At 55.5% G+C, this 20,428-nt stretch overlaps 9 protein-coding genes across 9 annotated transcripts; 7 read left to right on the top strand and 2 right to left on the bottom strand.

The window, feature by feature from the left end:
- The first annotated feature begins 233 nt into the window (after positions 1-233).
- On the top strand, positions 234-1,628 carry C8Q71DRAFT_37711 (uncharacterized protein). Its single transcript, XM_047918160.1, has 5 exons — positions 234-557; positions 625-777; positions 837-938; positions 996-1,088; positions 1,138-1,628. The coding sequence occupies exons 1-5, from the start codon at positions 420-422 to the stop codon at positions 1,447-1,449; spliced, it is 798 nt and encodes a 265-aa protein (XP_047785075.1). The 5' UTR covers positions 234-419; the 3' UTR covers positions 1,450-1,628.
- A 334-nt stretch (positions 1,629-1,962) lies between these two features.
- Positions 1,963-4,363, top strand: C8Q71DRAFT_852766 (mitochondrial carrier; the record flags this gene model as incomplete). Its single annotated transcript, XM_047926849.1, has 12 exons — positions 1,963-2,395; positions 2,443-2,532; positions 2,587-2,793; positions 2,852-3,079; positions 3,132-3,373; positions 3,430-3,535; positions 3,591-3,616; positions 3,671-3,775; positions 3,827-3,849; positions 3,902-4,190; positions 4,243-4,295; positions 4,351-4,363. The coding sequence occupies 12 exons, from the start codon at positions 1,963-1,965 to the stop codon at positions 4,361-4,363; spliced, it is 1,815 nt and encodes a 604-aa protein (XP_047785074.1).
- Positions 4,364-4,782: 419 nt separating this feature from the next.
- C8Q71DRAFT_852765 (uncharacterized protein) lies at positions 4,783-5,319 on the top strand (the record flags this gene model as incomplete). Its single annotated transcript, XM_047926848.1, has 3 exons — positions 4,783-4,861; positions 4,917-5,040; positions 5,091-5,319. 3 exons carry the CDS (start codon positions 4,783-4,785, stop codon positions 5,317-5,319), a joined length of 432 nt encoding a protein of 143 aa, XP_047785073.1.
- A 170-nt stretch (positions 5,320-5,489) lies between these two features.
- On the bottom strand, positions 5,490-10,100 carry C8Q71DRAFT_731933 (uncharacterized protein). The gene is made up of 21 exons (XM_047922223.1): positions 9,897-10,100; positions 9,471-9,843; positions 9,149-9,408; positions 8,966-9,090; positions 8,776-8,909; positions 8,637-8,729; positions 8,426-8,575; positions 8,261-8,372; positions 8,126-8,197; positions 7,999-8,070; positions 7,845-7,949; positions 7,580-7,789; positions 7,500-7,527; positions 7,377-7,448; positions 7,296-7,328; positions 6,788-7,246; positions 6,640-6,735; positions 6,508-6,585; positions 6,334-6,459; positions 5,902-6,282; positions 5,490-5,850 (listed from the first exon to the last, which is right to left on the bottom strand). Exons 1-21 carry the CDS (start codon positions 9,981-9,983, stop codon positions 5,695-5,697), a joined length of 3,222 nt encoding a protein of 1,073 aa, XP_047785072.1. The 5' UTR covers positions 9,984-10,100; the 3' UTR covers positions 5,490-5,694.
- Positions 10,101-10,549: 449 nt separating this feature from the next.
- C8Q71DRAFT_37261 (casein kinase II regulatory subunit-domain-containing protein) lies at positions 10,550-12,378 on the top strand. The gene is made up of 6 exons (XM_047918141.1): positions 10,550-10,776; positions 10,865-11,044; positions 11,107-11,219; positions 11,278-11,452; positions 11,514-11,911; positions 11,973-12,378. Exons 1-6 carry the CDS (start codon positions 10,659-10,661, stop codon positions 12,252-12,254), a joined length of 1,266 nt encoding a protein of 421 aa, XP_047785071.1. The 5' UTR covers positions 10,550-10,658; the 3' UTR covers positions 12,255-12,378.
- A 160-nt stretch (positions 12,379-12,538) lies between these two features.
- Positions 12,539-13,504, top strand: C8Q71DRAFT_37023 (ribosomal protein L36e). The gene is made up of 4 exons (XM_047918124.1): positions 12,539-12,663; positions 12,733-12,911; positions 12,970-13,002; positions 13,061-13,504. The coding sequence occupies exons 1-4, from the start codon at positions 12,651-12,653 to the stop codon at positions 13,139-13,141; spliced, it is 306 nt and encodes a 101-aa protein (XP_047785070.1). The 5' UTR covers positions 12,539-12,650; the 3' UTR covers positions 13,142-13,504.
- Positions 13,505-15,458, top strand: C8Q71DRAFT_37024 (snare associated Golgi protein-domain-containing protein). The gene is made up of 3 exons (XM_047918125.1): positions 13,505-14,314; positions 14,378-14,623; positions 14,685-15,458. The coding sequence occupies exons 1-3, from the start codon at positions 13,868-13,870 to the stop codon at positions 15,393-15,395; spliced, it is 1,404 nt and encodes a 467-aa protein (XP_047785069.1). The 5' UTR covers positions 13,505-13,867; the 3' UTR covers positions 15,396-15,458.
- A 1,201-nt stretch (positions 15,459-16,659) lies between these two features.
- Positions 16,660-18,635, bottom strand: C8Q71DRAFT_37230 (CrcB-like protein-domain-containing protein). Its single transcript, XM_047918139.1, has 4 exons — positions 17,725-18,635; positions 17,638-17,669; positions 17,488-17,585; positions 16,660-17,433 (listed from the first exon to the last, which is right to left on the bottom strand). The coding sequence occupies exons 1-4, from the start codon at positions 18,174-18,176 to the stop codon at positions 16,816-16,818; spliced, it is 1,200 nt and encodes a 399-aa protein (XP_047785068.1). The 5' UTR covers positions 18,177-18,635; the 3' UTR covers positions 16,660-16,815.
- On the top strand, positions 18,517-19,803 carry C8Q71DRAFT_697043 (oxidoreductase; the record flags this gene model as incomplete). Its single annotated transcript, XM_047919943.1, has 7 exons — positions 18,517-18,552; positions 18,606-18,737; positions 18,792-19,025; positions 19,080-19,203; positions 19,261-19,446; positions 19,504-19,628; positions 19,681-19,803. The coding sequence occupies 7 exons, from the start codon at positions 18,517-18,519 to the stop codon at positions 19,801-19,803; spliced, it is 960 nt and encodes a 319-aa protein (XP_047785067.1).
- Positions 19,804-20,428: the final 625 nt, after the last annotated feature.

Raw genomic sequence — 20,428 nt, 5'->3', positions numbered from 1 at the left:
CTCTTTTGTCGCCGAGATGGGATGCGTGGATGCCGCGAGGTCCATAGCGCTCTCGCCGCGACGCACTTGCCTCAGGAGTGGACGCCACTGCCCTGCCCGATTACAAGCCTGGCAGGTGAACCGATGGATGCCTTTCATTTCCGAGGCTAGCGTCGTGCTTCTTCTGTAGTCTGTGCTCTTCCTGCGCCGCTCGTTGCGCTGCCTCTCTATCTGGGAACTGCGTGTGCTCCGGTCTGTGCGGATATAAGAACGAAAGACGCTTGGACTCCTCTTTGAAGATTGTGCCTCGGCCCTCCTGCGCTTGGTTGCGCCACACACTAGCTTTGGAGCTACTCAGTGTATATAACCCCGTCCTGACGTCTGTGGAGACCCGACGCAACTTCAGTCCTCACCGCCAGCCCCAATAGCCGCCATACACGATGCCGCCACACAGAAATATGGGCTGGAGGAAACCGGTCCCCAAGTTCATCCCTGAGACGCCTTGCTCGCTGTCGAGGTTCAGTTCAACGTCGTTCAAAAGGCTTTCATTCTCCCACTTGGATAAGGAAGTGCCGCCGGTAAGTGGGGGGCGTTTCTCGCAGTCGTCTTCATTTTGCTCATATGAGCGTCCTGCTGGGCAACTAGTTGCCGGACGATTGGCTGCTCAAGCTGGGAGGCTCCCTGAGCAAAGCAAAGCGGCAAGGCTTCGTCCTTGACGACCAGATCGACCCCCGGTGGATCGAGCAATACCGATCGCACCCGGTGTCCTTCCCTACAGTAGAGGAGCAAACTTCCGAGGTAGATCACGCATGCCAAATGACCGTTGAGCATGGCGCTCACATAGCTTCATGGATCAGCAGGACCTCCGTTCACTTTTTTCAATGTCGAGCACGCAAGGACGGAGCGAGACAACACACACCATGCCTCGACGTATGCGACACAAACGCTCATTGCCTCAAGTATACCGGCAGCCTCCTGACCGGTCGCCATGTTCCGTTGACCACTCTGCTGATCAGCACTATCGTCCACCGACACCGCCCTTGAAACGGGAGCACCCCGAGCGCCGGCCACGTTCCGGTTACAGGATGGCACAGCAAACAAAGCAGCCGGTACGCACTTGTGCCCGTTGGTTGCTTGCATAGACTGAATTTCCGTCAGCTACCACACGACAACCACGACGTTCTGTCTCTCCAAATAGAAAACTACGTACAGTCGACCGCATCACCTACCCCTATGATCCAAATTCTCCCTTCCGTTGGCACGGCCAAGCAGTTCCGGGTTATGCACACTCGTTCCCGTCATGGTCCGGCTGGTGCTTCGAGAGCTAGCAGCCTTCACTCAAGGACCATGTCCTCAACGTCCTCGGCGCTGCGCGCCAAACGGCACGGTCAGGGCATCGTCACCATCTGGGCAGACGTGAAAACTCTGGGTATCCAAGTCCGTCTTAGATTCCACCACCTCTTCCGCTGAGCGGAACATCGACTCGCACTCATTGTAGCACTACGTATGGCGACACACTATCTTTATTTCCTCGGACCTTCATGCCAAGTTGACATTTTTGTACCTATACAACCCCCACTGCGTTACGTGTATGATATGTTGTAGGGCTGAGCCTTGGGCTTATATGGTACTCATGCGAATGGTACTCATACAAATGGATGTCAGATTTCGGTCAATGGACTCTGGCGTTCGTGTATGCCGTGGACGGTGGTACATATTAACATAAGCCAATCAGCGGGGGGCTATCACCACACGCACTACGCCGGCGCGCCTGCCAGTGGCTGCACCGACCCGCTGTCGACCTGCTCCGCCGCGGTGACCTCCACAACATATCTCCTCCCTCCTCGAGGCATGCGCCCCCGCTAGCGCGTCTTCCCACCCCCTCATCAACCCCCACCACGTTTGCCTCTACAGCACTCCCGTATCACGCATTCGCGCCGAGTAGGTAGCTCCACTTTATCGTCTACGCAGTAACCCGCTCGTATGGCGGGCGAGAACCACGGCCCATCTAATCGGGAACTGTACGAAGCCTGCCTCACCGGCGCACAGGACCGCCCCTCCATTCCTCGACTACGCTCCGACCCACCACCTTACCAGTCCATTCCACACAGTCTCCAGGAGTTTCGCGCGCAAGAGAGCCCGGAGGAGCGAGACAGACGGCTTCGCGACCTATGGGCGCGCCTACCACAACGCGACGGCACCCCTAGCGGGGATGACGACTTGCCCCAGATAAGTGCGGGGTCAGACGGGCCCTCGGTGCTGTCCGACGGTGTACTTACGGCGGAGACGGCGAAGCGCTTGCAAGGGATGTACGAGGCCGAGTTACGCTCGCAATGTGGGGTACACACGAGCGGCTTCCTGAATCGCGCGGTGTCGTGGAGGGAGTTCAAGAAGTATGCAGATGCGAAGGAAGCAGGTACGTGATTCACCCACTGACTACTTGTTATGGCTCATGTTTCGCAGAGCTTTGGCGTATCTTCCATGACGAACTCGACTTGGACGGTAATGGTCGTCTCGACGCGGAGGAACTCACGCAGATCTTGCAGAGAGCAGGTGGGTACTCAACTATTCTACCTCCATTTACGTTAACCCGGGGTCAACATGCAGGCATCCAACTATCCTCATCAACACTGGCTGAGTTTATGACATTCATGACGTCCTCCGCCCATTCGCATGCCGTCACCTTCCCGGAATTCAGGGACTTCCTCTTGCTGATGCCCCGGAGAGCGTCGCCAAAGGAAATATTCCGTTACTACGAGGTGCGAAAAGTCACAGGTGACGAGGCCAGAGGTGCAGCCCGCGTCAACATGGAAGGTGAGTCGTACTTTCAGCAATATGCCAGTGGGACACTAAACTGAAGCCGTGGCGCAAGGTGACGTTACTCTCAGTGCGGAAGACATGTCCGTCAGCAGAGCGCCTGTTATACAGCAACACCCAGCCAACCCAGCGACCGCAGATACCCCCATAGACCATACCGTAGACCTGTACGAGGGGGAGGGCGATGACGAGGGGGAGGAGTTTGACGAAGAGGACCATCACAGCTGGTTCGAAGGGTCAACTGCCGCGAAGTTTCTTCTAGCAGGCGGCGTTGCTGGTGCCGGTGAGTCTCGATTCCCTTCACACTATCAAAAGGCTTCTCAAACCTTCGTCAGTATCGCGGACATGCACCGCGCCATTCGATCGGCTGAAGATCTTCCTGATCACGCGGCCACCAGACCTCGGTGGTGTCTCCTTCAGCTCGAAAGCACCTGCTCGCGGTGTTCGTGCGATCGGTAACGCTGTTGGGCGAATATACGCCGAAGGTGGTGTGCTCGCCTTTTGGACAGGCAATGGGCTCTCTGTAGCGAAGATCCTGCCTGAGTCGGCCATCAAGTTTCTAACCTACGAATCATCCGTTCGTCGTCCTTGCTTCGTTGGCCTTCGTAACGACCGACAGACATGGTCTTGTAGAAACGGATGTTCGCCAAGCATTGGGATCACGTTGACGACCCGAGAGACATTAGCGGTGTCAGCCGTTTCATGTCCGGAGGGTTAGGCGGGATCAGCAGTCAACTGTGTGCGTAGAGGCTTCGCTGGGTCATGCATTATCACTGATGAGCATGTTTGTCTAGCTATCTACCCAATAGAGACACTTAAGGTACGCCGAGGCAAAGCATATTCAGCCAAGTATGACACTGAACGTTCGTGATAGACACAAATGATGAGTAGTACCGGGGAGACGAGACGGTCACTCGTCGACGCTGCCAGGAAAGTCTGGGGAATGGGTGGTTTCCGTGCCTTTTACCGGGGATTGTCGGTGGGTGCACTCGCTTCATTCAGCCATGATTCCCGCTGATCTTCATGTCAGATAGGGCTAGTTGGAGTGTTCCCGTGAGTCCATGAAGATCCTCCTCTGCGACCTCAAATCTCAGTGGCGAGATAGATATTCGGCTATCGACATGAGTACATTCGAGGCGCTCAAGCTGGCATACATCCGATCAACAGGCAAAGAGGAGCCAGGAGTCCTTGCGTTGCTCTCGTTCGGCAGCGTATCCGGAAGTATTGGCGCTACGAGCGTATATCCACTGAACCTCGTCCGAACGCGATTGCAAGCGTCGGGGTCGTCAGGTCACCCACAAAGGTATAATGGTTACATGGACGTCGTCCATACAACGTATGCTCGCGATGGTTGGCGTGGCTTCTACCGTGGGTTGCTTCCAACCCTGGCAAAGGTACGTGTGATCGTTCTTCGATCTTGTATGGAGACTCATTGCTTTGCTTTAGGTGGTACCAGCAGTGTCGATATCTTATGTCGTGTACGAATCTAGCAAACGCAAGTGCGTACCGCTATCCCCTCTCCCCCATGCCGTCACTAATATAGACCCCGTCCAGACTTGGTGTATAATCGTCACCTATCTCATGCGTCACTCCTTCCTGGGACAGCCTATTCTTCTCGTGATTCCCGCATTGCTTCACTGTATCTACTACCACACGTAAGTTTAGTATGTGGATGGGATACCATTCCACTTCGCTCGCTCATTATTACCACAGACAATAATTATTGCTAGAGCTATGATCTCTTGAAACAAACATATCTTCCCGGACTCCCATGAGCTGTATTGAAGGTGAAGCAGATATGGAGTGAATACCGTTGCCTGCGTCGGGCCAAGAATTGCTCTGTCGCCAGTACAGGGTTAGACTTGCCGCTGGCTTTTCGTGCTCACAAGGGCAAATGCTTAGCTAATCATCGCTGGTAGACGTCATGGATTCATCCGCGTAAGCACTTCTACGGTGACCTCCATACAGCCTTCAGCACCAGCCACAATGGACTATCGTCCACGATATCCACAGCCTTTCACATTACAGGAGGCCATAGCGTTGGATGTCCCGGTGATCACGGAAGGTTGACTGAAGTCTTTCCATGGTCTGAAAACAAGAAATGACCTTCCTATGTTCAGAGATAGCTCGCCTCCAGAATTCGCTGCAGCACCTGAGGAGAACCCAAAACGAGTTGCAAGCAGCCTCAGACGCAGCTCCAGATCCTGAGTTTACCAAGGCAATCGAGGAGAATGACCTCGTCATGTCAGTGCAGTGTACATGACTTCTGATCACGCACGCTGACGCGTTCACAGTGGTTCGCAGGAGGAAAGGATCAGCATTCTCAAAATGGCGTTGACTGAGAAGGGCATTCTCATGGGCAGTCATTACGATCTCAATCCGACGCAACAACCCACGGGTAGAGGCGACGCGTCTCACAGTGCCGCCCAGCAGGTGGAGACAACGTCAATCTCATCAACTCAACCAGCAGCCACAAGCAACCACCAGCCTGTCGAGGAGGCCGAAGATGGTGTTTTCCTGTGATGCGGTATAGGCGAATGGGTCTGCTAGAGCAGAATGGCATAGTTGACATGATATGATATGATTGTGACTTCATTGAGGCGGTGTGGGTACGTTGTAAAATAATGACACAACAGAACGACAGATTACACTGGTATGACAGGGGATCTGGGGATCAGAGACGTAAGAACTTCTTCCCAGTGTGTTGAGGCCTGTCTGCTCCAGTGACCGTGTGGAGTATAGGGGATCTTCGCGAAACGATACAGTAGCAGGCAAAGAACCAGATCACAGATGCAGACTGTTCTAGAGGGAGCCGCCTGAGTCACATATAAGAGCGCCTAGGTCCCAGTATTGCCAGCTGCAGTCGATCATCGATGTGTCCATAGACGTGATGGTATTTTAACGCCGCTTGCGTGGCCTAGTCTTCGAAACCGAAGCCGCGACCGGGGGCTGAAGGTTGTTGATGCGAGTGAGTAGCAGCGTATGATTTGAACCACGTACCTTGTCGGTAGATGCCTCGCCTGTTCGCTCGTCAACTTTGCGCGTGGACGTCCTCTGTTGCGTTTCAGCACACTTTCACCAAGTCATACAAATGTAGCAACACACCAAGCGTTTGGAAGGCGGCTTCGACATAGTCACACTTTCGGTAGCTCTGGATGGCGAGTCCATCGCATCTCGCTTCCGTAGGACTGTAGCGAGCGGGACCTCGACTTCGGGTAATTCGTCAGACGAGTCCAAGGCAAGTCTGCCAAAAGCAGGCTTGACAACAGCGTGACCTAAAGGGTCAAGCGCAGGCAGGCGATGGGTAGGTGGTGTCTTTGGTGCCCTCTGTACGCTCCTTCCCTGTTCAGTGAGATTCTGACCCTGTACCGGGGTCACTTGCAACGGTGCTACGGGGACAGCGGACAGAGCGGGTACGGGTCGTACAGGAACGCGAGATGTTGCGGGTGTCGACTTCGCAGCGACGGCGTTGTCCACATTCGTCGACTGCTTATGTTCTCAACCAGATGGAATGGTACATAAGGAGAAGGAGCTCACTGGAACATCTCTATCCGGTGCTTGCAGACTAGAGTCAGGCGGTGAGCTACTAGGATCAGAGGATGTCCATGCTGCAGGATTGATCATTGACCGGTTCTCGACTGCTGGGGGCGCCGTCTTCTGCACCTATGAGTAGTCTTTATTTAGTCAGTATACGCGAGGGGATGCCTTTACCTGGGCCTTGATGTGCTTGCCCAGGGAAGACTCGAGCAGATGCACTTTGGCACGCAGCTCTTTGATTGTGTTGTCGCGCTGATTCGGATAAGTGTCCTCAGTCGTTCTACAAGAATGGGCAATGACGCTTACGCGGCGAAGATCATTCCCCTTTGTGATGAGTTCCTGTTCGTGGATAGCTTGCGACATCTGCACCAGAGTATTGATGAAGGTCTTTTCCTCCTCATTCTGCCGATGGTCAACACCTCATATCAATACGTCCGTCACACTCAGGACGTACCAGATCCCCTCGCTTGTATCGTACATCGATGGTCTTCGCTCGTTCAAGGAGCTTATGCTGCTCTGCCTCTAGGTTCTGAATGCGATGCTTGAGAGCATTGATCTCCTCCCCGTGGGTTGGGTCAGGAAGCAAAGCCTGGCTGAGTTGCTCCCGAAGATTCTGAGCCTCAGAGGAGGCGCTGTCTAGGTTCTCCTGCAGCGATTGAAGCAAGGCGCGCGAGGCCGCAAGGTCCTGCTCAGCACCGTTGGCTCGTGTCTGTTGAGCATCTAATTGGGAACGGTGTCGGTCCTCTTTGCTCTTCAGCTTTTCTTCATACTCATTCGTCGTGGCAGAGAGTTCGTCTTCTTGGCCCTTGATCTTGAGGTCCAATTGATTGGCGATGTTCTGCAACTGAGCATTCTGCTCCTTCAACAGAGCGATTTCACATCTGAGATCCCCAGTTGCGGATTCGAAGGCCCGCTATTTGCCTAATGAGAATGAAACTGGAATAGCGAGGTCGGTCACATACCGCATGAGCAGCTTCGGTAGTGATCAAGCGCTCCTGCATCTATCATGAGCATGTAGTCCCGAAGTTCATTGAGCCACTAACCTGTAGGTCCCCATTAGCTTCCCGAGTTACTCTGAGGGTTATTGACTGTTCTTCGAATCGTTCTTCGAGAATCTGTCTCGGAGCTGTAAGCTAGGGTGCAACAGTCATTGGGCAATGCCTCACCTGGCAACGCGCGTTCGCCTCATGCATCCTATGCCACGAACCGTCAAGACAGCGTATTACGTGTCGAATCATCCACTCACTTCTCATTGCGGAGGTCTAATTCCTTCTTGGCTGCATCGAGTGCCTGCTCAGCAGAGGCGAACTTCTCAAACATCCGCTGGTGTTCCGATTTGCGACATTCGGCATCCTTCAATGCTGAAGCTTCACGGGCCTTGTGTTCTTGCAGCCCGCCGGTCAGCTCTCGAATCTTCTCGGTGTCGTTGGCAATGTGTGACTCGAGGACCAGTACTCTGAGACATAAGCTGTCAGCTGGATACAAACCCCCACCCCTGCGCCCAGGCCCACCTCGACCTCATTTCTTCTACCAGCTCCCCCTTCACCGTCAAAGACGCTTCGAATGTGGCTATGGCTATGTCCTTCTCGGCCAACAGCTTGCGTATCATGTCCACCCTGAGGAGAGGATTGCGTATCATTGTGTATGGCGAGCAATAGAACGTACTCTTCCGCAACGTGTTCCAGCGAATGAGCCTTAGCTTCACTTTCCTTGAGCAAATTTGTCAATTTCTCGTTGCTGTTGTGTGGTACAGTCAGGAACTGATCGACTACAGTGATAATTCACCACTAACTTATGCTTGACCGAGCGCATTTCCTCCAGCTCAGCGTCCTTAGTCCCTAGTGCTGCGGTTAATGCCTGAATGCTACGGTCATGCACACCCTCGTAAGCCACACAGTGTGAGCGTAATCATGTCTACACAACGTACCGTTCATTGGAGACACTTAGTTTTGCATCGGCCTCCGCAGCAATCGATAAGACATCGTAAAGCTCTCGTTGTTGCTTCTTCATCGCTTCTGCCAGCTCGGATAGCTGTTGGCCTGAAGAAACGATGTCCAGCGCGAACACAGAAAATATGAGACATCATCGGTACCTGCGTTACCCAGACTTTGGGAAGATCCCTGGAGGGCAGTACGGTCCATGAGTTGCGCATTCTCTAGTTCGGTCACACGGTTCCTCGCGTCGACGAGTTCTGCGCCGACGCAAGAGAGTTTGTCGCGCAGCATGTCCGCGACTTCTTGAGCTGTCCAGGATGAAACGACAACATTGTGGACACCGTAAACGAGTGCCAGTCATAAACTCACACTTCTGGCACTCGAGCTGTATGGTGTCAATGAGGCGACGTGTCTCAGAACTCCTGATGCTCAGCCCATCCTCGTCTAGGAATGGCTCAATACCTTGGATCTGTCAGATCTATGAAGTATGACAGTGCAATGAACTTACTTCGCATGGCTTCGGACACAGATTCACGCAGTTCTTGAACATCGGGCAGCGTACTCTGTGCCTTGATGACCATCTCGAACGATGACTGCGACTTGGTCTTGAGTTCATTCATGACGTCCTCTAAAGCGCTCAAGCTGCGCATATACGCGAGTCAAACGGCAGTGCGGAGGACTGAAACTGTCCACAGTACCTCTTGGAGCTCTTCTCAAGGCTCTGCTTGGCGGCGTCCTTGACTGCTTGAAGGCGCTTGAGCGCCTCCTCCTTCTCACCTTTCACACTCTCGAGTTGCGACTGGAGGAAGGATATCTCTCGGCGCTGGAAGGGAAATCAGCATCCGGACACGGAGTAAAACGTAGGACGCCTTTGGGTTCACCTGTTCTTCGAGTTCAAACTTTGCATTCCTCAAACCGGTCGCCCCGCGCATCATGATCGACGATATGTCTTCGTCCTGTCTTCCTACTAGAGAGCTGACAACGGACGCGCTCCGAGAATAACCTGGCGCCATGTAGTCTACGCGAGGCCCTACGTCGCTCGGGTTCGCCGTGACAATACAAGCTTCCGCTGTAGGAAATTTAATATGCTGAAGAGGCGTTGCAGCGTGGGGTAAAGGAGGAGACGCATGCGGTGGTGCATCTGACAATCCACAAACGAGTGTCATCACCAAGTTACACTCCCTTACATCGACTACCACTTACCCTCGTCACCCGCGTCGAACCTCTGATGCAGACTTCTACCTGTCCGTTTCAATGACATTTGTCGAGGAGTTGCCGGTTTGACTGCGCCATGGAAGAAAGCGTTCAACACCGGTGGGGACAGAGCACGCCCGGGTCCGTGGCCAAGTCCATTGCTCGGAAGTAGCTTCTCGTTCACGTCGCGAGCGGCTCCATGCTGAGGGTCTACATACAAATTCTTGCGGGGGAGATTGATCGCGTTCTTCAGCGGCTTGTCAGCTCGAGCCAATGCTGGCTTAGTGCCGAAAAAGAGACGGCTTCTTTGAGAGTCTGCGTGTCGAGATTTCTGGACAGGATCGAGTGACTGCTTCCTCTTGAGACCACCACCGTCATCAAACTAGCTCGAGATATTAAGTAGCTGGCTATATATCCCGCAGATTGAATGCAAACCTGAAGCGGAAACCCTTGCGGCCTGAACTGCTCCGGAGAAGCGGGCGACGAGAGAAATACCGAGTCCTGAGCAAAATCCTCCGCCATTTGGAGTATATGCGCGAAACTTGAGTGCGTTCAAGATCAGAAGTCCCAAACAGCAAGAAGCAAGAAGTGAACGGGTGGGGAGAGTCCCGCTAACAAGCTACCGATGTGGTGGTCGGGAACAGGGTGCAGTGGTACACGGCGCGCCGGGGACGCGTCCGAGATGACGCGCTCACGTGCTTTCATATTCACCAACCGCTGTCTCGACGGATCTTCATCATTCTGAATTGTTCAGATAACCTTCGAGATCCTGAACTCAGTCCTCCAGACGATAGGATGACGTCTCCTCCTCTACCAGTTACAGAGGCGATGACGAATGGTTAAACGCCGCCGGTGCGCGATATTCGGTAGACACTATGTTGGCGCCTATTGACACCCATTCAGCAGGCACTTTCTGATCCTGACGGGTGAGTAAACATATAGATTATCTACCTTCCCCTGCTACACAGCTGAATGTCGCGGGGCCTGGCAATGTAGCCGGAGATGTAATTACAGGACCTGCCATAGTGGGACAGCAATGTCGTCAGATCTTGCCCGATCGGAACTGGTCTCGGCGCGCTCGCGGCCTCGTGGCAACCTCCTTCAACGCAGCCACCGAGCTTCATCTCCAGACTCTGGCCCGCGACCGCGTCGGCCTCGTATCTCATCTGCCCTCACAACTCTCCCGACGTGCGGTTTATGTCCCGGAAAGCTCAGATGGAGGCAATCGAGCAGCCGGAGTATGTGGAGGAGGAGGTGGTCAGTGGAGAGGGCGACGAGGTCATGGAGGACATCGACGCGCAAGAGGAGGGATACAGTACGTGCATCGCTCATACACATCACCACTTGCTGAATATATTGTCGTGCTTCCTTGTGTGACTTCGGTCTTCTATCGTCTGTCGCAGGCTCATCTACGCCAACATCAACCCTTACGTGGATCAGCTGGTTCTGTTCCCTCCCAGGACACGAATACTTCTGCGAGGTAGCCGAGGATTTCATAGAGGACGACTTCAACCTCACAGGTTTGAACACCATGATACCGTTTTGGAAAGAGGCGATGGAGATGGTCCTCGATGTCGAGGCGGGTGAGTACAATGACTACCTACTGTGTTCTTTGTCTCACGGCTGTCGGAAAACCGATCCCTAGACGAGGACGCGGCCAAAATACCAGACGTCTCGATTGTGGAGGCATCTGCGGAGTTGCTCTACGGTCTCGTTCACCAGCGATACATACTTACGCGTGCAGGGCTACAGGCAATGGTATGGATTTTCCTCACGCGTCTCGCTGACGGCTTCTTCATCACAATGACAACCACAGGTGGACAAATACGAAGCGGGGACATTCGGCTCTTGTCCACGCGTAATGTGCAAGGGTACCAATATCGTCCCGTGTGGTCGCTCCGACATGCCTGGAATCGACACCGTCAAGCTCTTCTGTCCGAACTGTAACGATATCTATACCCCTCCCAGCAGCCGATTCCAAGGTGTTGATGGTGAGTAGCAGCGCATCTCACGTATGCTCGAGCGAGCCACTGACTCGCGCGACGCGTCAAGGTGCTTTCTTCGGCACAACCTTCGCGCATCTGTTCTTCCAGAGCTACCGCGAGCTCGCGCCAGCCCCGTTCTACAGACCGCACTCCCCATCTAGCTCCTCCGGTTCCCCCCATTCTTCTGGCAGCTCGCCTCGCCAAACCTCTGCGTTCATTAATCCCAACATCAATGGCGGCCAGAAGCGTGCGGCAGGCAAGGTCTATGTCCCCAAGATCTATGGCTTCAAGATCAGCGAGAGAGCGAAGTGTGGACCGAGGATGCAGTGGCTGCGCATGAGACCTTGGAGTCCGGACGAACTGGATGAGGTCGACTGGCGGGGGAAGTGGATTGATGACGAGGATGACTACGGGGAAGAGGAGGATGACGTGGATGAGGACCGACCTATGGAGGACTTTGACCCTGTGAGTAGTTACACATAGGACCTCCCCCCTGCTATGACCTGTACTCATTAGAAACGTACAGGACATGGGAGAGGGTGATGAGGATGAGGACGAAGAGGAAGAGGAAGAGGATCAGCAGCCACCGTCGTCACAGAAGGGCAAACGGGTGATGCACTCGGCCTCCGCGCCGTCGTTGAGACCCGCGCTTCCCGACGCGACCTCTGCATCCCCGAGGCCGAGCGCGCCACTACAGCCTCCGCAGGAGGATCTCCGATACGCGTCGCGGGACCAGGGCTATGGATCTGGCTCGAAGGTTAGAGTTGTGCGGCAGTGGGCGCCGCGGGGGACCACGGCACAGGCCTGAACATTGCGGTGCGGTAGATAGAGTGCAGCGTTTGTGTTTACTTTATTAGCGTACAATGACGTCCAAGTCTCTGTTCCATCTCTCATATCACCGCCTCTGTTCTCTCCTGTTCTCTCCCGGCCGTTCCTGAACAGTGTGCTTCCTCTCAAATATGTCCATCTATGAATCTATGAATCGGAAAGATCTCAACGAATCAATAGGGTTCTCCAAGGGTTCTCATAGAAAATGTTACGCTTGTAAGCTGCAGTTTAATGATCGTGAGAATGTACAGTGAGTGTGAGAAGTCAGCTGTATAGCACCAAAGCCACAGCTGACCCATCACGTGGTACGAAACGAGGAGATCTCTACGGCAAGTAGTGGCGGAGCGACTTCAACGACCCTCAAGACATCAAGAAAATGGCCCGCTCCAGTGCGTCGTTCATGCATATACTCACCCAGAACTGCCGCTGATGCGATGTAACTACGATTTGCTATGCAGACGTCCGTTACGGCCTGAACAAGGGCTTCCCTACAACCCCCATTGCGAAGGCTGTCCGCCCCAGCCAGCGCAAGGGCGTCACCTCTGCACGCACCACGTTTGTGCGCTCTGTCGTCCGGGAGGTCGCGGGCTTCTCGCCGTATGAGCGTCGGGTAATGGAGTTGCTGAGGAACTCCAAGGTGCGTAGTCTGATTTATGTAGACCATTTACCTGAGATTTACGCTTTGGCTTCTACAGGATAAGAAGGCTAGGAAGCTCACGAAAAAGCGGGTATGTGGGCTAGCCAGGTTAGTAGCAGGGGCATGTGTCGCTAAATCGGCTTTTGCAGCTCGGCACGCTCCTGCGCTCGAAGCGCAAGCTGGAGGAGCTCGGCAACATCATCCAGGAGAGCAGGAGGGCAGGTCACTAAATCGGCGCTGTAGTGGTCGTGATGCTCTCGTCTCTAGTTCTCTATCGGCTCACGGGGGTCGGTGGGTCTATGTCATGCCGCTATGCGTTCGCTGTAACATATGCGTCTCTACGGTGCCCTGCTATGCATACTCTCGCCATTGCAAGTGGAAAGTCGCAAATGCGAGTGCTGTATTGCGTTCACCGAACTAACCTACATAAAGAATGACCGGATTATGCACCACGAGGATGACCTGAGGATGACCAATGATCCCGCGGCATTCCAGTCTGCGACGCATCGGCCTCAGAATGTCGGACTGACGACACCCGCTTCGGGGCGCCTTATTGCCGCGGCGATCTTCGTGAGATGTGTTGCAGACCAAGGCAGCTGAGGGGACTGCGTGGTCGGTAAATGCTACAGATCGGGGTATTGATCAGCAGAAAAGAGGTGAACGGTGAGCGCGCGACGGCGACTGTCGTGAATAAAGCGGGATGTGTGAGGCTGGCGAGGGCAGAGACACGGGGCCAGCGCAGTCGCAGAGCCTGCAGCTAGGCTGGGCTGGGTGGAGGAGCGGTGGGTAGCAGGCGTGGGCGGGTAATCAGGTAAGCGGGCCGGAGCCGACAGAGGGAACACGGAATGGGGCTTACGAGAGACAGCCGCTGAGGCCGGGGCGGGACGTGTGTGAGTGTGTGAAATCATTCAGGCCAGCCGCTCTTCATCAGGCCTCTTGCGCTCCTCGCTGGGCGAATGGCTTCCCTCCTACCTCCCCCCAACCGCCACCGCGCATCCTCAACTAATGTCCGTCCGCCGTTGACACTCAGTTCCTTGGGTTCCCGCCGCAGGTCCAACTCGCTCCTCGACTTGCCCCCGCACACCCCCGTCCACGCTACCCCGCTCACTCCCCCCGCGGAGGTGGACACCCCGCGGCCCATGGTCACTCTCCCAGTGTCTCCGGCGAAGGAGGTCCAGGACAGCCCCTTCGAGAGCTTCGTGTCGAGATGTCTGCAGCTCCTCCATCTCACCCACGATGACACAGACCTCTCAGCCCCGTCCTCGCCGCGCCACAGTCGCGCGAGCACGGACTCGACCATCCTCCCTATGTCTGCATCGCCGACAAAGGAGACCTTCGCTGAAGCCTTCCCAGACGACCCAACGTTCCAGTCGCGGAAATGGTTCCTGCGAGGCCCGCCTTCAGTGCGTCGCCTTTCTCTTAGCGCTCGTGTGACCTCGGCTAACGCAGTTTTCATATTCAACTAGGTGCATACACCCGTCCTCTTCGTGCTCATGCTGTTCCCGCTATCAGCTGCGCTGGTTGTGTTCTGCATGTCTACACTGCCAATAACTATGCAGTGGCCGCGCAACCTCACCGATTTAGCCGAGCTCGGCCGGGAGCTCCAAGGGTACACGCAGAGCGAGCCGGCAGCCATGGTACACGTCTTGGCTGTGATCTCTATTACTGCAGTATGGAAGCATGCGTGGTCAATACCAGGCAGTGTGATCTGGGTGAGGACGACTCTCGTTGCTACCCGGTTTTGCATGCGCTTACTGATGTCCGTTACGGCAGAACGTCCTCGCAGGCGCTTTGATTTCCCCAGCCTACGCTACCATCTTGTTCACGATGCTCACCACCATTGGCTCAATCTGCGCGAGCCTTCTCGCGGCGCCTCTAGCGCCCGTCCTCTCCCAGGTGTTCCCTCGCGCTCTGGACATGACGCGCTCTGTACTCGAAGGTGACTCCAGTTCAAGCGACTCGGCGAGCACCAAGCACAGCCAAGCTTGGGTGCGGCTGTCTATCCTCCGACTGGTCGGAGTTGTGCCCTGGGCTGGCATTAACATCGCGTGCGGTGTATGCGGCGTAGCGATCTGGGATTGCTTCCTCGGATCGTTCCTTGGCTCATTACCGTGGACCGCGGTCACCTGTCAGATAGGCGATATTCTGCAAACGGTCGCGTCGAATCCATCACCAACGCAGCAGAGCGTGAGGGACCTCCTTACGTCTCCTCAAATTATTTTCAAGCTCGTCTTCCTCTCCGTCCTTTCGCTCGCACCCATCCTTGGCCGCAATCGGCTACGAGAGTGGATCGCAACGTCAGTGACGTCGTCACCGTCGGCACTTCGCGGCGCCGACCAACGAGAGGAGCGGACGTCTCGGTGGGCGTGGGTACGAGACTGGCAGAGCAAAATCCGCGTGCCTTCCCGGTCCAGGACACGCGAGGTGTTCCGGAAAGAGCTCGAAGCACTCGTCCAGGAGAAGAACGCGAGCCTGCCGCTATAATGGCTGGCCTGCTCGCCCCCGCACGTACACGCCGCTCTACCACTTCACAGGAATGACGTCCTCTGCCGCATGGATACCACGATACGACCTTTGCATTGCTTTCGATACCTATCATGACGACTACATTACGACTTGCTTGGACCCGCTCGACCCCACGTCCGAGGACGCCCACCGCCACCCCCGCTCTGCCGGCGGCCGCCTTGACGCTTGACCTCGTCATCAATAATCATTGACGGGCCCTGTAATATGCCACCGACACACCGCACGCCACCTAGAATCTCACCGCCTTGCCACCAGAATTTGCAGCCTCCCCTCGGACGCGGCCCCGTAGAGTCATAGACTACGCCCGGCACTCGAGGCGCTGCGCGCGACACCCCGTATACACCCATCCACTGCCCGCTGCATCGAGTCCAGTCATGCATCACGCGTTACGATACAGAACACCCAACCCAGCTTGAGCACGTCCGATGTCCTGCATGCATATCCCGTAGTCCACGAGCTTCGCAGTGCTATATTTATCCCCTTCGCTCCATCGTTCGTCGTCACTATTAGCCCTGCCCAGCCGTTTGTTTTAGGCGTTGTTGGATGGGATTCGTAATCGTCAATAGCCACATTCGCTTTTCGCTGCCTTCGTCATCGTCTGCTCTGCCGCGTGCGGCTGCCCCGGCGTTGACGTTTTGAATGCGTGCTGCCGCGTCTGTGCATCGTGCTCCTCGATGGGGCGCGCCGCGGACCGGTGGTGTGCGCCTTCGTTATTGTTCCATACTGGACCGCGGAGGCGGCGCTCTGCGGGCGCGGCCTCCGCGTCGTTGAGTCATTTCTGTTGCATATTTAGTGTCGGAGTCATCTCTGGTGATGGGTAGACAGTGTAAAAGGGAATAGGATTGGGAATTCGTTCGGGTCTACGGCGCGGCGCTGGGCAGATTGTCAGAGGTATCTGGGATTGGAAATGCTGAGCGACAGGCACGATCCAGGCGGTGGAGGACGCCGTGCCGGGGACGCGTCGTGACGCGTCTGGAGAGCACGTGCCACGCGTCTTGGACCCGCGTACCGCGAGGCGCGTCGAGGCGAGTCCCGATCGGCGGCGGATGGTGTACATAGCCTGCATTTCTCCATTTACATACTCCTGGCCTGGTTTACTCCGTCGAATTGTCACCCGGTGGCCTTATTCGCGACAGCCTGTATCAAATCCCTGATTTTACTGTGTCTGTGCGGCACACGCATGGACAGTTATTGTGACTGTGCCTAGGATCACCCCGGCGGATCAGCATCGAGGTAGACTTGCTGGCATTTCGACCCATCGAAGCTGCCACGTACGGATAGTCACCGGACCAATTACCACGACTGACAAGTACACTATTGTTCATCTACATAGAGGCAGTGCGGAGACCAGTGAAGTGTATTGATAGATGACAAAGAGCTAGCGGTAGAGGTACTCGCATGTCACTTGCTCGCTCACATGCCCTGCCCAGTATGACGGCCCCAAAATCACCAACAACAGCAGTTGCGAACAGACGACACTCAAGATCGCATAGAACCACGCCTTCTTGTTCTCCAGCGCGTCCACCTCCGTGGCGAACGTACTGACAGTGGTGAGACAGCCGCAGTACCCGTTCGCGAGTCCGGCGAGGACGTTGCACGCCCTCACGGACGGCGGCCCGCGCGTGCCCTGCAGCACCTCGAAGAGCCCGATGAACCCGGTGCCGAGGATGTTTGCTGTGAACGTCCCCACGGGGAACAGCTTGAACCTCGGATTCAGGTTGATCGATAGCAGATAGCGTGTCAGCGTCCCTGGGAAGGAGTACAGCAGCGCGGACGTCGCTTGGTGGCGGAAAGACTCCGGCATGCGGAAGTAGGCGGGGAAGGTCGCGGCGTAGATGCAGACGGACAGCGCGGTGAGGAAGTAGCGGAAGGCGGCGTTGGGAGAGGGGGGTCGCGGGACGTGTGGGGCAATCAAGGTAGCCAAGTGTGCGCCAAACGACACGGCGGAAAGGGACAATGCGAGTGTGAAGACGAGTTGGGTGAGGCCGTCAATGACCTTAAAGATATAGACATTTGGTCAAAAAGCTAAGAATGCTAGGGAGTTACTCACATCGCGCAGCCAGTCTCGGTGGTATCGACCGGAGTTTATCCATGCCTGAAACACGGCAAACTGCCATGACGAGAATGTCGTAAACGAACCACAAAACCCTGCGCAGAGGTCAGCCTGAAATCTTGCAGGATCGATCGAAAGGGGCCTCACCCGTAGTAAAAGCTGTATACAGCGGGGCATAGCTGGACAAGATACTCTTCAATGTCTTCGCTCACACAAAATAGAAGTCGCACCTACAACCGACCGAACGGCTCCCTAATCCCGAGACAGAAGCCCATAATCAGGCAACCGCCAACTTGCACCCAAGCCAGCGGAAAGATGGCATTGCCGTCAAATGTGACGAGTGCCTCCAAGCCCAACCGCGCAAGGGTCCCAAACACAGACGCGGGCATCAGCAGCGCGATTACGGCGGGGTCGTATGGGTGGTATATTTTTGCGGGGGGTATCTTCTCTGGATCGCTGGGCGGCCGGTCGATGGACGCGAGCGACGACGCTTCTTGCAGCGATTCATGGCGCGCGAGGGCCGAGCCGACGTCGCTGGGAGTTCGCTCGCTGTGTGTATGAGCTCTGGAGGGGGTTTGGGTGAGAGACGGAGAGCGCTTGGCAGAGTCGGTGAAAGGCGGGTTTGATTCGAGATCGTCTGGGGGGACCTCGGGCTCCGGGACGTGCATGTCTTGCGTCTGCCCCATCCTGCTCAACCCTCCTGCCCAGGACAGTCAGCGTTTAGATGTGCTAGTAGCAGGCGACAATTCGCATTCAGAATGTCCAAGAGGTACAGAGCAGAGCTAGAACGTGGCGAGAGACCGTCGGGCATGCAGCGTGAGAGCGCTTATCCAGCGACTGTCCTCCGGCTCGCGTAACGCGTAAGTACTGGTACTGCGGGCCCCTATATACAGCACAAGTCGGCGACCCAAGGCCATCGCCTGTGTTTGATGCGCCTCTCGCGGTCGCTGCCACGTTGACGCCCTTATGCTCTTAACTCTGCTCACGACCGTGGCTGCAGTGGTCCTTGCTGCTCTGATACCCCGCATGTTCTTCAAAAGCAAGTGGGATCCCCGAGGTCGAGTTGAGTATCCAGATCTGCGCCAGAACGTGCCCACGCTGACACGCCCATACAGCACTGTTATGTCACTGGCGGCTCGTCGGGGCTTGGGCTTGCCTTGGCTGTCCTCCTCACCAAGAAGGGCGCGCATGTGTCCATAGTCGCGCGCAATGAGGAACGACTGCAGAAGGCACTAGAGACATTGGAGGTGCGGCAATGCGCGGCATCAACGCGTTTCGTACTAAGTACCCGACCCTGCCAGGCTGCCCGCCAGACACAGGACCAGGTGCTAAAGTACTACTCGTTCGCGCTCAACTCTGAGGCCGGTGCTGTCGCTGCGATCGAAGCCGCCTCCGAGGCGCACGGAGGGAGGTCCCCAGATGCGTTCTTCTTTTGCGCGGGCAAGTCAACCCCCGGTTTCTTCGTCGAGCAGGATGAAGCGTCCATGAGGAAGGGCATGGACGAGACGTATTGGGCCCAGGCACCATCCGCTTTAGTCTGTGGATAGCTCTTGACAGTGGTTGCACTCGATGCTCATGTCTTGTCATAGGCTGCGGCGAAGCGCATGGTGAGCAGACGCGAGAAGGGCAAGCTCGTCTTCATCTCTTCTGTGCTGGGTTACTTCTCCATGATTGGATACTCGCCATACACTCCCGGCAAGTTCGCCATCCGAGGTATGCCTGCGATTTTCTTATGCGTGGGAGCCGTGCTGAACAGGTTCATGATATTAGGCCTTGCTGAAGCTTTGCAGTCTGAACTTATCCTGTATGACATTGATGTCCATGTCGCATTCCCTGGCACTATCCTCAGCCCGGGTCTGGAGCAAGAGAACCAGGTGAAGCCTAAAGTGACCTTGAAACTCGAGGAAACGGATGACGGCTATACGCCTGAAGTCGTCGCAGCTGGAGTTCTCAAGGGTAATTCCGACCCGCTTCGAACCCGCATGCGACACGTGCTAATTGCAGTCCACGTAGGTGTGAGGAACGGTGATTTCCACATAACATACGAACTCCTTGGCCACATCTTCCGTGCCTCCACCGCAGGGTCGTCCCCACGGAACAGCTACCTGACAGACATCTTCTACGGCCTTATAGGCTATGTAAGTTTGATCTCCGAGATTGGTCCCATATGCACAGGCTGAGCTTGCACAGGTTGGGCTGCCGATATGGAGGCGGTCTGTAGATTCTACCGTCCGAGGACATCGCCCGGAACACGAAGAATATCTGTCTGCTCGAGGGTTCTTCACAGGAACAACGTCAGAGAGCACAAAGTGACTGATACGTTCCATACCAACACCACAAAAATACCCCAAATTGATACCTGTTTCTGCTAATGATTTCAGGGCGTTGGGGTCATTGCAATCGTACGTTGCGTTGAACGTTGACTGTCGCTGGCCTGAAGCTTGACTTGAGCACGGGCTTCGCTTGGCTTCACACAATGAGGATTTTGACTTGCTGCAACGACTCGAGCCGCTGGCGTGTGTAGATCCCACACTTCTCTTCGAGCACGCTGTCGAAGGACCACAGAATCACGGGCACTTGTCGCACAACCTTCCGAGGAACATATATTTGGATCACAGCTGTCTAAGCACAGCGCCCCGGTAACCACGCCCGGACACGCATTACAAAACATGTGGCTAGTACACAACCCGTCTGAAGTGCACAGGACGTGTCAGGAGGGGCGAAGCCCAGGTCTCACCGGATGGTAATCCGAGCAGAGAATGAGCATTAGAACCCCCCTCGTCGTTCTTGGTCCTTGCCATTTAGCAACGCAACGGGGATTGGAGAGTTGCTTGCCTGGGTAAGAGTGGGACCGACTGTAAGATGAAGAAAGCTGCTCGCGCGCTCGGAGGCCATAAGCACAGCGTTCAGGGCAGGGCGGATCGTGGCCGCGATCGAC

This window comes from Rhodofomes roseus (assembly GCF_022264815.1).
Source record: "Rhodofomes roseus strain CIRM-BRFM 1785 chromosome Unknown C8Q71scaffold_1, whole genome shotgun sequence".
In the NCBI taxonomy this organism is placed as follows: domain Eukaryota; kingdom Fungi; phylum Basidiomycota; class Agaricomycetes; order Polyporales; family Fomitopsidaceae; genus Rhodofomes; species Rhodofomes roseus.
The sequence above is the reverse complement of the archived record's forward strand: the minus strand, read 5'-3'. Positions and strand labels throughout refer to the sequence as shown.